At 38.3% G+C, this 15,902-nt stretch overlaps 1 protein-coding gene across 1 annotated transcript in view; it reads left to right on the top strand.

The window, feature by feature from the left end:
* zanl (zonadhesin, like) overlaps positions 1–15,902 on the top strand; it is a gene marked incomplete at its 5' end in the record, with an annotated part of 95,824 nt that overhangs the window by 10,164 nt on the left and 69,758 nt on the right. Inside the window, 13 exons of the mRNA XM_084343706.1 lie at positions 736–881; positions 6,230–6,373; positions 6,890–6,997; positions 8,774–8,943; positions 9,799–10,001; positions 10,954–11,098; positions 11,239–11,316; positions 11,430–11,623; positions 11,772–11,913; positions 13,003–13,247; positions 13,401–13,549; positions 13,798–13,926; positions 15,610–15,748. Coding sequence (XP_084199832.1) covers positions 736–881; positions 6,230–6,373; positions 6,890–6,997; positions 8,774–8,943; positions 9,799–10,001; positions 10,954–11,098; positions 11,239–11,316; positions 11,430–11,623; positions 11,772–11,913; positions 13,003–13,247; positions 13,401–13,549; positions 13,798–13,926; positions 15,610–15,748 — 1,992 coding nt within the window. The remainder of the gene's footprint in view (positions 1–735; positions 882–6,229; positions 6,374–6,889; positions 6,998–8,773; positions 8,944–9,798; positions 10,002–10,953; positions 11,099–11,238; positions 11,317–11,429; positions 11,624–11,771; positions 11,914–13,002; positions 13,248–13,400; positions 13,550–13,797; positions 13,927–15,609; positions 15,749–15,902) is intronic.

Consider the following 15,902-nt stretch of genomic DNA (forward strand, 5'->3'; position numbering starts at 1 on the left):
ACTACTCCTGCTTTAACTACTACTACATCTTTCACTAGTACTACTACTGTGAATACTAAAAACAGTAATAATAATAATAATAATAATAATTATTATTATTATAATACTGCTACTGCTGCTGCTGCTGTTACAGCTTACACCATTACTACTACTCCCACTACTACTAATTTAGCATTTTGTGGTAAATAAGTACCACTAAGTACTTCTAACTGTCAGTCAAATATCCGTGGCTGGTAACTCGGTCACCCATCTTTTTGTCTGCCATTTTCTCCCCCTCTCTCTCTCTCTTACACACACACAGTGTCTGGCTGATGAACCAAAATGACAGAGGTATCACTCTTAATACTTAGTGCTGGTGACATTAGGATCAGAATATGCACCATGCATCAGGCACGTGTACAATTTCTGGAGAAATGTTCTATTTATACTTACTTAACAAGCGTCAGGCATATGCAACGTTTCTTGAGAAATGTTCTACTTTCTAAGTACACACCTGCAAAGTTTGTGACTGTATCTTGCACGGTTGTGACACTGTTGTGGTTCTGTGTTAGTTTTGCTCCTGCAAAAGGTGTCTCCAGCACCACATTTTGCCATGATGACACACACACAAACACACACAGACTCACAAAGGGAAAACATTACCAGCAGAAACAGTCACAGCTGGTAATTTTTAACTGTACCTGTAGCTTCTGTTTCTCATCATCTTCATGTTCTCTTTTTTGTCCCCTCTGGCAGGTGAATGGATTGCGGGTGGCCCTCCCTCACTCCCCCTCTCCTCTCATATCCCTCAGTCTTGCCGGTCAGTACATCACGCTGCAGACGCCCTTCGGTCTCCGGGTGCGCTGGGATGGAAACCATTACGCCCAGATCTCAGTTCCCAGGTCAGTATAGAGGTTGGAAGTATGGCTCCGGCCTACATGAAATCAACAGTTGCTTACATGTGACAGTGCATTCTCTTTTTTATGTGGAAATGTGTTAAGAATTTCCAATATAAATCAATATTATATTATAATATAATAGAGATGAGAGAGACGATGACACGCAGCAAAGGGGCTGCAGGTCAGACTTGAACCCTGCAGCGAAGACAAGGCCTCTGAATATGGGACGCACGCGCTAAAAACTGAGCTACTGGGGCACCCCCAGATCTGCTATTTTTACCAACAGTACTTTTTTCATCTTACAGTGATAACCCCACTCTGTCAGTTTGTTTCCTGAATTACATTAATGGGCCAATCCTTATTTATTTATTTATTTATTTTTTTTTAATTATCTTTTTCTTTCAATTAACAAACAGACAACAAAAAACATAATACAAAATAATCAGACATTGTAATAAAGTAAAAATAAATAAATAAGAAAATAACAATTACTAATTCAAATAATTACATAAGGTTTCATTCAGAGGATGCATTTTCATAAATATATGCACTAGGTACCATAACAACAAACACATGTGTACTTACTTACAATTGCTTATGCCTGTATTCAAAAGCGAAGGCAATGTGTAATTCATTACAAGTATACAAGACAAGCAAGACAAAATGTATATATAATATCTATGAGAAACATAATTTCCAAATCATGAGATGCCATTTGCCACATACCTCACCCATTTTTCCCATTTTTCTTCAAAGATATAAACTTGATTTCTAATTCTCATTGTTATTTTTTCCATTACATATATCTCATTAACAAGATCTTTCCATTTGAAATTACTTAAATTATCATCTTTTAACCAATTTCTTGTAATTTGTTTAATTAATGCTACTCTTATTATTAAAAATAAATATATATCTTTTTTCCTGATGTTTTCTGGAAGTTTTCCAAGTAATAAAATTAATGGATTTTTATTCACAGAGATGCCAAAAATATTTGACAGTTCTCTAACAGAATCTTCCCAAAAAACACCTAAAATTTTACATGACCAAAATACATGACTGTGGTGTGCTATTTGCTCCCCGCATTTCCTCCAACAGCTTGAGTTTACATTACTTCTATATTTACTTTGAATTTGGGGTGTCCTAAAATATCGATTTATAATCTTCCATGCAAATTCTTTCCAGTAGTTTGAGTTAGTTGTTTCATGAATGTTTTTACACATTTGTTCCCAATCTACTGGTGAGATATTACAGGGAATTTCATTTTCCCATTTGTTTTTTACATTAAGATCCATTTGTTTATCTTGATTATTTGCTTGTATTATTTTAACCAATTTAGTTAAAAGTTTTGTTTCAGCACCACAATCATATATCTTAAGCATGCATTTAATAAGGGGGTTTACTTCTTGAATAGATTTCTTTTTTACAACATCAAAAACATAGCTTCTCACTTGGAAGAATCGAAATAAATGAGACTTTGGTAAACTATATTGCAACGACAGCTGTTCAAAAGATTTCATTTCTTTATCCCCAAACATTTGTCCAAATTTACATAAACCTTTGGATGCCCATGTGTTAAACGTTTGGTCCATTCTATTAGGAAAGAAGTCTGGATCACTCCCTATTTCTTTCAAAAAAATTACATCTTCCTTTAATTTTAAATTGCGGCAGACTTCCCTCCAAACCGTAAGTGTAGCAACTACCCATCTATTATCAATATTCTCAATATATGATTTTTTGTATTTGGAAAAAGGGAGAGCAGTTAGTGGTATATCTCCACAGTTTATTTCCATTTCTCCTCATTTTGTATGTGAACATTCTCCCATCCAAATTTTAACATTTCTTACTTGTGCTGCTTGATAGTAAGCTTGCAGGTTTGGAAGGTCTAGGCCACCCATTTCTTTTGGCAATTTAAGATAATTCATTTTAATTCTTGGTTTCCTGCCATTCCATATAAACTTCCTTATAATAGAATCCCACTGTTTGAAAATGCTAGCGGCAATATATATAGGTAGTGCTTTAAAAAGAAACAAAAATCTTGGTAGTATGTTCATCTGTATAATTTTGACTCTTTCCCATAAGGAGAATGGGATTATGGACCATCTGTTTAGGTCCTGTTTGATTTGATTTATTAATTCATCAAAATTCTTTGCGAACAAGTTGTCCAAATTCTTTGTTATATTAATCCCAAGATATTTTATCCTTTCCACATCCCAATGAAATGTATATTTATGTTTTAATTCATCACTAATTGTGCCACCCATGATCATTACTTCTGATTTATTAACATTCAGTGCATAGCCCGAAATGGTTCAAAATTCCCTAATTACATTCATCAACGCTTCAATTGACTGTTCAGGATCAGACAAATAGATTATTATATCATCTGCATACATTGACAGTTTATGATTGACTCCTGCTATGTCTATACCATTTATTTTCTGCTCTAACCTAATACGTTCTGCCAGTGGTTCTATACATAATGCAAAAATCAATGGGGACAAGGGGTCTCCTTGTCTAGTACCTTTAGAAATATTAAAAGAGTCAGATATTACCCCATTAACCTTGACCCTGGCATTTGGCTCTTTATACATAGCTTTCAACCATCTTATAAAACTGTTGTGTATACCAAACTTCTTTAAGGTTTCGAATAGATAAGGCCATAAGACCTTATCAAAGGCCTTTTCGGCGTCTAAGGTTACTATTGCCACATGTAAGTTATTTTTCTGTGCTATCTCGATAAGGTTTAATGTTCGTCTCACATTATCAACAAGCTGTCTTTGACTAATAAAGCCAGTTTGATCTGGATTTATGAGATGAGGTATAATTTGTGCTAATCTAGTAGCTAGTATTGAGGATAGAAGTTTATGATCTGTATTTAAAAGACTAATTGGCCTATAAGATGAACAATCTGCTGGATTTTTACCTGGCTTATGCAATACTGTTATAATGGCTGAATTCCATGTTGTTGCCCATGTCTCCTTGTCCAATGCCCAGTTATATGTTTTACACAAAAGTGGGACAAGCTCCAGCTGAAATTCTTTAAAAAAACTCATTTGTATATCCATCACTCCCAGGTGACTTATGTAGTTTAAGTTTTTTAATATGATTATACATTTCCTCCTCTGTTATTGGTTTTGTAAGTGTGACATTCTGTTCTTCGGTCACTTTAGGTAAATTCAACTTTTGAAAAAAATTAATGAAATTCTTTTCATGTACAGGATCTTGAGCAGCATCATACAATTCTTGATAATATTTTGCAAATTGATTTCCTATCTCATTTCGACCTCTAATTACTGCCTTTGTGCATTTGTTATTAAGTTGCATCACTGATACTCTCTTTTGCTGTTTTTTAAGTTTATAAGCTAACACCTTTGCTGCTCTGGAGCCTCCATCATATGTCCTTTGTCTTAAGAAGGACAATGATTTTTCTATCTCCATATTTAAGAAGTCATTCATTGCTACTTTGGCCTCTTTAAGTTTCTCCAATACTGAGGTTTCCCCAGAGGCTTTGTGTGTTTTTTCTAATTCCTCAATTTTCCTTTCAAGTGAAGTTTTTGCCTTTTCTTTTTGTTTCTTCCTAAATGAGGCATATACTATTATTTCCCCCCGTAAGACAACTTTTGCCCCTTCCCATAGTATTAATGGGTTTACATCCTCTGTGTCATTGTGCCTTATATATTCTTCTGGCACACTTCTTATCTTTGTATTAAATTCCTTTTCTAAAATAAGAGAGTTATTGAACCTCCAGATACCATTACTTTTCTCCATGCTACTCTTTATTGTCATCTGTAAAGGTGCATGATCTGAAAGATATTGGTAGGTCTTTAGAGAACATAAAAAAATAGTCAAGCCTTGAATAATTTCCTGTAACTGGAGAGTAATATGTATAATCCCTTTTAGTTGGATTTAAGGTTCGCCATACATCAAGTAATCCCATGTCCTTAGAGAACTTTCTCATCAAATGAGCGTCTTTTTGGGCCTTATGTTTTCTACTACTTTGTGAATCCATCTTTCCATTCATGAGTAAGTTAAAGTCTCCCCCTAACACTATTATCCCTTTACTTTGCACTGTAATTAGATCAATAATCTTCTCAATTAGACTTGTCCCTTCTTCAGGAGGGTTGTATATATTTAATAATGTAATATATTCTCCATCTATCTTCCCTACCACAAAGACATACCTGCCCTCTTTATCGCATACTGTATTCTCTACTTCAAATGGAAGATAGCTCCTTATCATTGTTATAACACCTCTTCTGGATGTGTGATACGACGAATAAAAGACTTGTGCTTTAAACAATTTGGCTAATTTCTCATGTTCTATTTTGGACAGACGTGTTTCCTGCATAAATACAATGTCTCCTCCTAGGGACTTCATTTGTGCGAGCACTTTACTCCTCTTAATTGGCTTATTCAGGCCATTCACGTTAAATGAAATTACATTAATATTCATACACTAACACATAACATATTCTGTTTTCTATTACTTTATATTTAAATCTACCAAGTTCATTCAACCTATATCCTGTATACCTAAGTGCCTTATTTATGTAGAAAGTATTTAATCCATCCTCAAAAAACCTTTGATACCCAAAAATACATGAAAAAATATAACAGAAAACAAAAACAAATGACAAAATATGACTTCCACTTGGGCTACCATACTTAAGGTAGCTCTTCGCAGTCTTCCATGCTTGTGTCAATGCATGGATGCTTGGGTCTTTAATAGGACCCAGAGCTGCAAGATTTTAAAGACAGCCCCAAAGAATATTTGCATCTAGATGATAATCAGACGCTTTTGTGGTTTAAGGAAAAGTGGCCGTGACATTATAACCGCCATCAGAAAACAAAAACAATACAGACAAAATGAGTGCTGTGATTACAGTTATAACAACAATAATGTAGGTTCCTTTTAATATCATTTATTATAAAATTCAGTCAATAATGTGCAATAATAATAATAATAATAATAATAATACTAATGATAATAATCATAGAGCCAGCCCATTGCTATAGCCTTTTAAAGATCAACTTAAAACCTGCACTACTGAATCAAAATTAAATCTATACACCTTAAGAAACTCATTCATGATGCTACAGGCCCTCTATAGCCTTCCATTATTCAAATCAATCGATCAATCGATCATAATTCTTTTTTTTGTTTTGTTTTATGTCTCTCCTTTTTTTTTTATTATTATTTTTTTAAATTATTATTATTTTTCCTCTTTCTTTTCCCTCCATCTAAACGGAGACAAGCATCTTAATAAGTCATTATGTATGTTCATTATGTATCAATCCTTATTTTTGTTAAGTCTTCATCTTCATTCTCTTCGTCTCTGTCCCTTCAGCTCCTACTACGACCAGATGTGTGGTCTCTGTGGTGACTACGATGGGACTCCCGACAATGACTTCACCAAACCAGATGGTACTCTGGTAGGAAATGTCAATGACTTCTGCAACAGCTGGCAGACAGAAGAGGATGAGGATGACTCGTGAGTTCACATGCATTCATCTTTGTGTTGTAATCTGAGAATTTGCGGATTTCTTTCAAACTTTCCTGGAATTTCCAGCATGTGATGTAGCTAAATGTGATTAGCCTCATGGATGGAGGTTGGGAATGGCAACAAAACGTACATTTTATAAACTACGCAATGTATGGATTTACACTTGTGTCCCAATTCTGAGTGCCCAATGGGACATTTTGAACACAAGGAATATGTTTTCTGAGACCATTAATTATATCTTTTAGTGAAATTATTTATAATATGCAAATAGTTCTGAGATAACAAATGTCAGAGATTATTCTGTGCTCAAAACATCTCATTGCTGCAGTCAGAATTGAGACACATACAGTATATAATGCTATACATGTCTGCAATTAGATATCTGCTCAGTGTCTAAATTCTTCTTGACATAATTCTTGAGGATAAATTAAATTGAAGTTGTGTTGATTTGAGAACTGGAGTGTGACCCTGTCCTTACCCTGTTGTTGTGTCTTTACTGATCAGGTGTACCCCAGGCACCAAGCCTGACCCAGACTGTGACCCCAATCTTGAGGCTGAGGTGGTGAAACCGGACAAATGTGGCAAAATCAAAGACCCTGCAGGACCCTTCAGGTGAGAAAACAGCCCTTTTTTCAGAATTATTGACCTGCTCCAACTGATGGACTACAGGGTGTTATTCTGTTTAGAGGGTCCTGAGTTAAACCCCCTGTCTGAGATACAGATTCTGAGTCTGGAAAAACTACTTGCATGCTGAAATATGACTGAAATATGAAATAGGGCTGTAAATACCCTAGAGGGTATATTGTTTGTATATTGTATATTGTTTATACATAAATTTGTGTTCTAAAACTGAGAGACTTTTAGTCGTATGGGTAAAGTACCAAAAACATCAGATCCTACATTTCCCATGACGCAACTCAGTAGCGTCTCTAGCTGGACTTTTATTGGCCAAACTGATAAATGGCCAAACTCCACTCCCATGGTTTGCAACACACGCTTCCTGTTATGAATTTGTACTCTCCAAGCCCAGGTTGAGAAACCCTCTATGACACCATGGCATGATCTGGGATGTTGTCTGTGGAGTGCCCCATTAACAGTTTAAATAATATAAAAAATGTTGAAAAAAGCATTTAGTCTCAAGTATTATATGGTTTTTTATTAGCTACTCAAAGATGTGGCCCTGTGACATCAATGGCCATTCCTTGGTGTTTTAGCCATCTGTTCAGAAAAATATGAGGGAGGGAGGGAGTCATGCTATGCGGGGTCGAGGTGAAGTCTGAACAAGTGAGTCTTGAGTCTTTTGCGGAAGATGTTGAGTGACTCTGCTGTCCTGACATTGGTCGAGAGTTCGTTCCACCACATAGGTGCCAGAACAGGGAAGAGTCGTGACTTTGCTGTGCAACCTTTTTTTTGCTCTCAGCGATGGCGGTACCAGCCGGCCAGCTGATGTAGTGGAGCGAAGTGCTCACGCTGGGGCAAGCCCTTTGGTGACAGTGGCAAGAAAAAACTGCCTTATATCAGGCAGAAATCTCCAACAAAACTGGACTGGACCTGCCTAGACTTTCTTACTAATTCTTACTAAAAACTGACAACATCAACATATAGTGATGTGTCTATCAGATTGTTATTTCAATGATACAGTGATTAAAATGAGTCTCAACTTACAAATACCTGGGTTTCCTCCTAGAAGAAACATCATAGGGGTGGGTAAGAACATTGATTCACATAAGAATCGCAATTTCTATCTGCCACCATTCAGAATCTATTCACAACTGTCCAAAATTAATATCTAAATGAAAGGTTAGTTGTGGGATGTTACAGAATGAAAAAGGTGGAACTAAACTGTGAGGGTAGTGCAGCAGGACAATTTACAGAGCACACACATTAGAGTTATGTTGAAGTTCATCAAGGCAGGCGTTGCAAGTGTTTCTTTTATTTACTGACTGGATAATTGCCTTTTTGCTCAGCATCTTGTACAGTGATGGACCCCAGAGAGGCAGAGAGGCTGCTCTCATTACTGGATTCATAACGCTAATAACACAGCAGAGCACTCCCCTTATTTTGTTAGCCATAGACAGCCATGCATGCTTGCAAATGAATGACTTAATTCATTATTGCTGTTAACTTGTTCAAATAAAAAGGCTACAATAAAAAGGCCGTTGTGACCGTCTATCTTAATTTCCACTTGTGTTTCATATTGTATTTCAGTACATTAAGGACCCCAGTTTAGCACACAAAAACCTGGAGCAAAAGAATGAAACCTTTAAACCGAATCCAACCGGGGACCATCATTGCATGTGACTCCTTTACTGATCTTTTCTGTGTGTTGGTTGGACCATCTGCCTTCTCCTCAACAATCTGATGATATGAGTGTTTTCTCTGTTCCAGGGAGTGTATCAATGTGGTGAATCCCACTCCATTCTTCCAGAGCTGCGTATATGACATGTGTCAGTTCAATGGCCAGCAGCATGTACTGTGTGATCAGCTCCAGGCCTACACTGATGCTTGTCAGAGTGCTGGAGCCAAAGTCCACCAGTGGAGGACTCCAGACTTCTGCCGTAAGTCTTCAATATTTAAACGCGACAGAGAGGATCATTGTCTTCTCTGCTTCTGGTCGGGGTACACGACACCCTGCTAACAGGAGCCATCTTCTTAAGCCGTACTTTGGGGAACCTAAACAGTACATGCTAAACATCAACAGCATTGAGCGTCATTGGGAACATCTTCGTATGACAATCCAACAATTTTAACTTTTACATTATCACAACTGCTAAGCATCAAAAGAGGTCTGCAACTTATGACTATTTTCCCTATTAATCAATGTATTATTTGTTCTATAAAATATCAGACAGTCATGAAAAGTGTCCATCATAATTTACGTCCGTCCAACACTTCAAAACCCCCCAGATTTTCATTTACTATCATGGAAGATTTAGAAAATCCTCTGAAACTACAGTATATACTTGTGTAAAAAAATATAAAATGTAGCAAGTGAATAATCCATATGATGGTGTGATATATTATAGGGTCCAAAAGTCTGAGAAAATGTTCAGAATATGTTGATTCAGAAATATCTTAAAGGCACTTGAACTGAGAAAAGCCAAGCATTCTGTGACATCTGGTAAAGGATAAAGAATAATAAATATCCCCTTCTCCTCATATAGCAAACACCTTAACCACTGAAACACCTCTGCAGAAATGTAGATGCTGGCCACCAGTAGGTTACTGCAGCCAGGGTTTAACGGGCCAGAATCTTTGTATCCAGAAACTAACATTTAACCTTTCATCCTTGTCTTGATCTTACTGCTAATCCTTCTATCTATCCCTGTGTCTATCCTCCCCTCCTGTATATTGCCCTTTCCTAATCCGTTCATCTTACCCTTAAACCCTCCCCCCTTTGTTTCTCCATACAGCCCTGACCTGTCCTCCCAACAGCTCCTACTCTCTATGTGTGAGTTCGTGTCCAGAGACGTGTCTGGGTGGGGTCCGACCACCAGGCTGTGAGGACGTGTGTGTGGAGGGTTGTGAGTGCGACCCAGGCTTCATCCTCAGCAATGACAAGTGTGTGGCACTGAAAGACTGTGGCTGTATGGACACAAGTGGATCCTATCACCCTGTGAGTGGGAACAACCTCCAAGTAACTTTAATCACATTCCATTTATCCTGAAGAAAGAAACGTACTTATCTCGTGCTCGCTGTGCCATGAGGTTTAAGTCAGGATACAAAATGAAACCTCATTTAGAGTTCTGGATAGATTACATATCATGATCACAACAAGAGCAGTATCAGAAGTGAAGAATATTAATAGTACTTGTACAGCTTACATAAAATGACATCATCTGAAGCTAATGCCTGCTTTACCTTGATTCAGTGCCTGTATACTACACATCACCGTCCTGTTGTGATACCTGAGTGAACATTTGAGGCATTCAGAGCTCAGAACATTTTACAAAACAGTGTTGAAGACACACACAAAAGGGAAGGTGAACATCACTGTTACGTTGCACACATACGTACATTATATACAATTAAAATGGTGTAAAGGAAGAAGAATGCAACTTATCTCCCAAACTTCATGAGATTTACTTTACTCTAATAGCCCTTGGTTTCATAGTACCTGCTTCTAAAACCCTGATTCTGAAAAAGTGTGGATGCTGCATATTCTAAATAATAACAGAATTAAATCATTTGCAAACAAGCTGTGTGTACAGACAGCTGTTTCACAAGGTGATGAACCTTGCTTGTGAATACCTGAGGATGCCCTCTTAATACCCAATACTATCACCTGTTACCAATGTTGTGGAATGTTAAAAAAACAGGTGTTTATCGTGCATTTCACTATATTCCCAGTACTTTTTTGCCCCTGTCCCAACTTATTAGAAAACAGCTTACCATCAGTTTAGAGCCCATGAGTTTAGAGACTCATGGGCTGTGAATTTATCTCACCTGAACAATGACATTTTTATGGAAGCTTGATGCATTTAGATTTCACTGATTGTATTGTATCTACTTGTACAGTTCATCATTTGCATTTTGTGTTTGTGTATGTGTGTGTGTGTCATCGTCAGGTGGGTGATGACTGGTACTTGGAGGGTTGTGAGCAGAAGTGTGTGTGTCACAGTGGAGGTTTGATCCAGTGTCACAACAGCAGCTGTAAACCAACAACTGAAAGCTGCCAGCTACACGATGGAGAATATGAATGTCGCCCTCTAGGTATTTTAAACACACATACACACACATGCACGCATGCACACACACACACACACACACACACACACACACACACGGGTCCTGTTTTAGAGCAGTCTTGTGTCAAAAATGAACTTAATGGCCTTTTTCTTTCTGCTGTACAGACCCTTGTCCTCCAACCACTCCTGGACCAAATACACCTAAACCAACAACTCCTGGACCAAGCACATCCAAGCCGCCAAGTATGACCTGTGCTAGTTAAAGTTTGGTTTCCAATAAAACTTATTTACTAATTCTTTCTTTCTTTCTTCATTTAGTTATTATTTTTATAATTCCTTTTATTTCTGCTGTACAGACCCATGTCCCCCTGATGCAGAGTATATAGACTGTGGTCCAGCTTGTATCCCTACCTGCATGGAACCCTCCACCAACTGTTCTGGCTCGTGTATCAGTGGCTGCTTCTGCAAACCAGGGTTTGTCTTCAAGGGACGTCGCTGTGTGCCGCTGGACAAATGTGGCTGTTTGGATGACCAGAATAATTATTATGAGGTCAGATGTCCTAGTTGATATTTACATTTGCATAAATTCCTGGTCAGTACAAAGATACCATGGCAAGACAGCAAATTACAAGATTGTAATATGTAGTTATAATGACATGACCCTCTTAGCATTGATCCTTTGTTCAATTTTGTTACAGCCTGGCGAGATTGTATTTGGTGATGGCTGCTCAAAGCTGTGTCGCTGCGCAGGGAACTACACTTTGGAATGTGTTGACAACTCCTGCGACCCTACTGAGGAGTGTCGTGAGGTTAATGGTGTTGCCGGCTGCTATCCTAAAGGTAATAATGTCTTGTAAATTGTCAAAAAAGTGGTACAGGAACTGCAGCTAGCAGCTCGAAATGATGTAGTTCAAACTACAGTATGTGTCCTCCAACCACATCTCAAGGCAAAAGTGTTAGTGAGATAGCATGATCGAATGAGGGTCACGGTGCTCACATATGGCAAAGTATTCCTTGAAAACATTTAGACACAGTCATACACAAAAAGCCAATTACTAGTACTAGTTACGAGACGAGCTTGACAGAGAGGGGCAAATCCAGTCCTTTTTCTAATCGCTGTACTCCTGGCCAGTCATTGCGCAAAGTAGGTGTGCAGGGGCATGGGGTTTGATTTTTTCATGACAGGAAATTAATTATGGGACAGCATTGACTTAAACCAACTGCCAGCATCAGAAAATGGTCGAATTATCGTGTACTGTACCTGAGAACCAAGAACCTTGGCATTTAATGATGGTTTATTGTACAGATGAGAGTTATCATACAGAAGTTATCAAACATCTGGCCTCGCTGATGTTAATCTTTAAGGGTGCGGTCACGCTGTACATTCCGAAATTAATCGCTTGGCCAATGCCATGTGATATACTACGTCTCTGGTAAAATATAAAGTGCAGTTCAAAGGCCCTGTGAAGTGGTGATATGCAGTCAATCCTCAAGTTGCTAGCTTGATAGTTAGCTTGCAGTGGCGAGACAAATTATTCACAGCACTGTGCAAAAATGTTTTCCGCTACACTTATACTTCCTGGTATATCCAGTAGCTTATTGTAGCCAGTGTGGCTATTAGATACAGTATGTTAGAAAACTTGCATATTGCTGTATAAGTGATGGCTTTTCACTACTTGTGCTACATTTTAGTATTTAATATTATTTACTGTACTTGTAATTCTCATTTGTGATCACAGTGACTGCTGTTCAGCAAAAGTTGTGTCATCTCTTATTAATTATCAACTAATTTGGTGATTTGTTGCCACCATCTTCGTATTTTCTGTCGATAGGATTAGTAAGGGCTTTGTTAATCTTTAACTGTTTAGTTTAAACTATTTGTGACCAAACGACTGCTCCCATGCCAAATCTTACTTCTCATTCCTGTAGGTACGTCAACATGCATAGCATCCGGTGATCCCCACTACACCACCTTTGACAAACGCAAGTACAACTTCATGGGTAACTGCAGTTATTTGATGTCTGGACCATGCAATGAAACAACTTTGCCACACTTTGAGGTCCATGTGGACAATGAAAATCGCTTTAACAAGCCCACCATCTCCTATGTGAAGGCCGTACATGTATATGTATATATGGTGAAGATCTCCATCCTCAAAGGTGGCACTGTGCAGGTAAGACACGAGGGAAGGAACTAACAAAGATATTTAACATGCACCTTTTAGGTTTCTAATGCCATTGTAACTCTAAGTGTGAGATTCCATACTCCATAGAGTTTTTGATAACTAACTCACTTTTTCCTCTGTTATGCTGCTTTCCCCATACAGGTGAATGGGACCAATGTTAACCTGCCAGTGACTCCAGTCCCTGATGTCTCTGTGTTCAAGTCAGGAAAGCACTACACTGTGTCCATGAACTTTGGTGTAACTGTTCGCTATGACGGAAACCACTTCATGGACATCAAAGTGATCAAAGAGTAAGTGAAGACTGAACAGATGTTGACTCTTGATATGTGTTCTTACCCCAACCACACACTGCATCCTCTTTTTAATGGACGTTTTGAAATGATGCCAAAAACAAACTGATAATCAGTGAAAACACTACTTGGCTGGTATGAAAACAAGTGGCAAACTCACAAAAGTTAGAGATTTAGCTCTTACTGAGTTGTTGCTCCTCTTTCCACGTCCATGTCTAACCTACCGATTTTTTTCCTGCAATCTGCAGCTATCAAAACAAGCTGTGTGGACTATGTGGAGATTACAATGGAGATACTAAAGACGATTTCCGCAAACCAGATGGGTCATTGACCAACAATGCCAATGTCTTTGGACACAGCTGGAACACAGACCCAGAGTGAGTAGCATACATTAATATTTGTCAGGCCTGGACTAGAAATAGGACTCAGATGCAGAATGGAGAACAATCAAGCAGGCTTTTATTTTGAAATGATCACTTTTCAACTCTTGAGTCAGGGCAATAAAACAATGGCTATGAACTCTGGCAACTTGGAAAAAGGGTTTCACAAAAGGTGAAAAACAGAAAATCACTCCGAAAGGAGGAAACAAAAATCTCAATCTCTAACTACTCTAGCGAGGAATATAACTATGAAATTTAAACAACAAAAAACGCTCCAGAAGGAGGAAGAAACAAGGGCTGTAAAAATTCTACACTGTTTCTGGTCTAGCAAAATTATTAACAAAAAATCACTCAAAATGAGGAAAAGAAAGGACTGTAAAAACAAACTGAACTCACCACTTCAACTGAAAACTTTACTAACAAAAAATCACTCTGCTTAAGAGGAGAAAAGGAAAACTCAAACTACCAACTTGAAAACTCTGGATCCTGATAAAGCAACACAAGACGAGACAAGGCTTGGACATGGGGCTGGAGATGCACGACGCAACGAGACATTCTGGCACAGGACAAAGGGAGACGCGGACTATAAGACACATGGGGGTAATGGGGAACAGGTGGAAACAATCAGGGATCAGGGATGACGTCAGACTGATGACACAAGAGGAAGGGCAAGTGACCTGAAACGAGAGGAGAGTTACTTTTCAAAATAAACATGAAATTCACAAGACAAAACAAACCATGACAAGACATCCCTCACCGCGGTGTGACAATATTTAGGACACCCACATATACACTTTAAGGGTTTAGTCTCACTAACGGCTTTCTATATCTCCATACATCAAAATAATACTGAGCGGAGATTGTTTTAGATTAAAGCTGGGGTTGGTAAGATTGTAGAAACCGGCAAGAGCGAGTTAAATTTTAATAGTATCCAACTGATCAAATCCCACCCCTCCCCCCAGACAACCTCTAGTGTCACTCCTCCAAAAAACATGAATGTGCTCTGCCTTATTACACTGACTGCCCTGTAGCTCTTGCTGGCCAGCTGGGAGATGTGTTAGCTGCTAGTTCGCTATGCTCCACAATCTCTCGTAGCTCCTTGAGACAATCAAACACTAGCAACAATAGACGTCACAAACATACCTCGGTCTTAAGAAAACCTGCCGCGACAGTTACTTATTGCTATATTTGTGCGCTTTGTGCTAACTAATGTTAGTTTCTGAAGGAGGCTCAGGAGGCACAGAACGTGTGCAGGCAAGCAGGTACGTAGGTAGACAGTACAGGAAACCTCTCTGTCTACCAGACAGGCTATCCAGTGTGGCTGTCTTTTCATACCGGGCCAACTAAACAAATGGATGGGCTTATTAGAAGCCTGCAACAGCCACAGATACTGATTTTTTTTTCTTGCATTTGTCAGAGCATTTGATTTATTGATTGCTGTTGGGATTTCAAGAGATTTTTCTTCAAATATAATAACTTACTAACCCCAGTTTTAATACTCAAATGATGCTCTCTTTTTATGTTTTATTTAAAATGTATTTTTGAATTATTTAATGTGGAATACTTTAGAGCTCCATACTAAACAAACGGGTACAGATGAATTACCCCGTCATTGTAACTGCTAGTGATAAAAGCTCACTGACACACACAGCTTCTTTAAATGACTGTCTGTGTTGACAGGTGTAATAAGAAGCCCAACACCACCATCCCTGGGTGTGATGAAGAAGAGCAGCAACAGTATGAGAGCTCTGGATACTGCGGCATCCTGCTAGACAAAAAGGGTCCCTTTGCTGCGTGCCACCCCAGGGTCAACCCCAATGTAAGTCAGTACACGTACTAAAGCAAGTGACAATTTCCATTGTCTTTCTTCCATCCTTGTAGAAAGTCACAACTGAGTATTAGCCAAAGTTGGTTTTGTGGAACTGCTTGTCTGCCAACTCTGAAAAATATATAGATATGTATTCCCTGCCACA

The sequence above is a fragment of the Pagrus pagrus genome (assembly GCF_965226575.1).
Source record: "Pagrus pagrus genome assembly, chromosome: 22".
NCBI lineage: Eukaryota > Metazoa > Chordata > Actinopteri > Spariformes > Sparidae > Pagrus > Pagrus pagrus.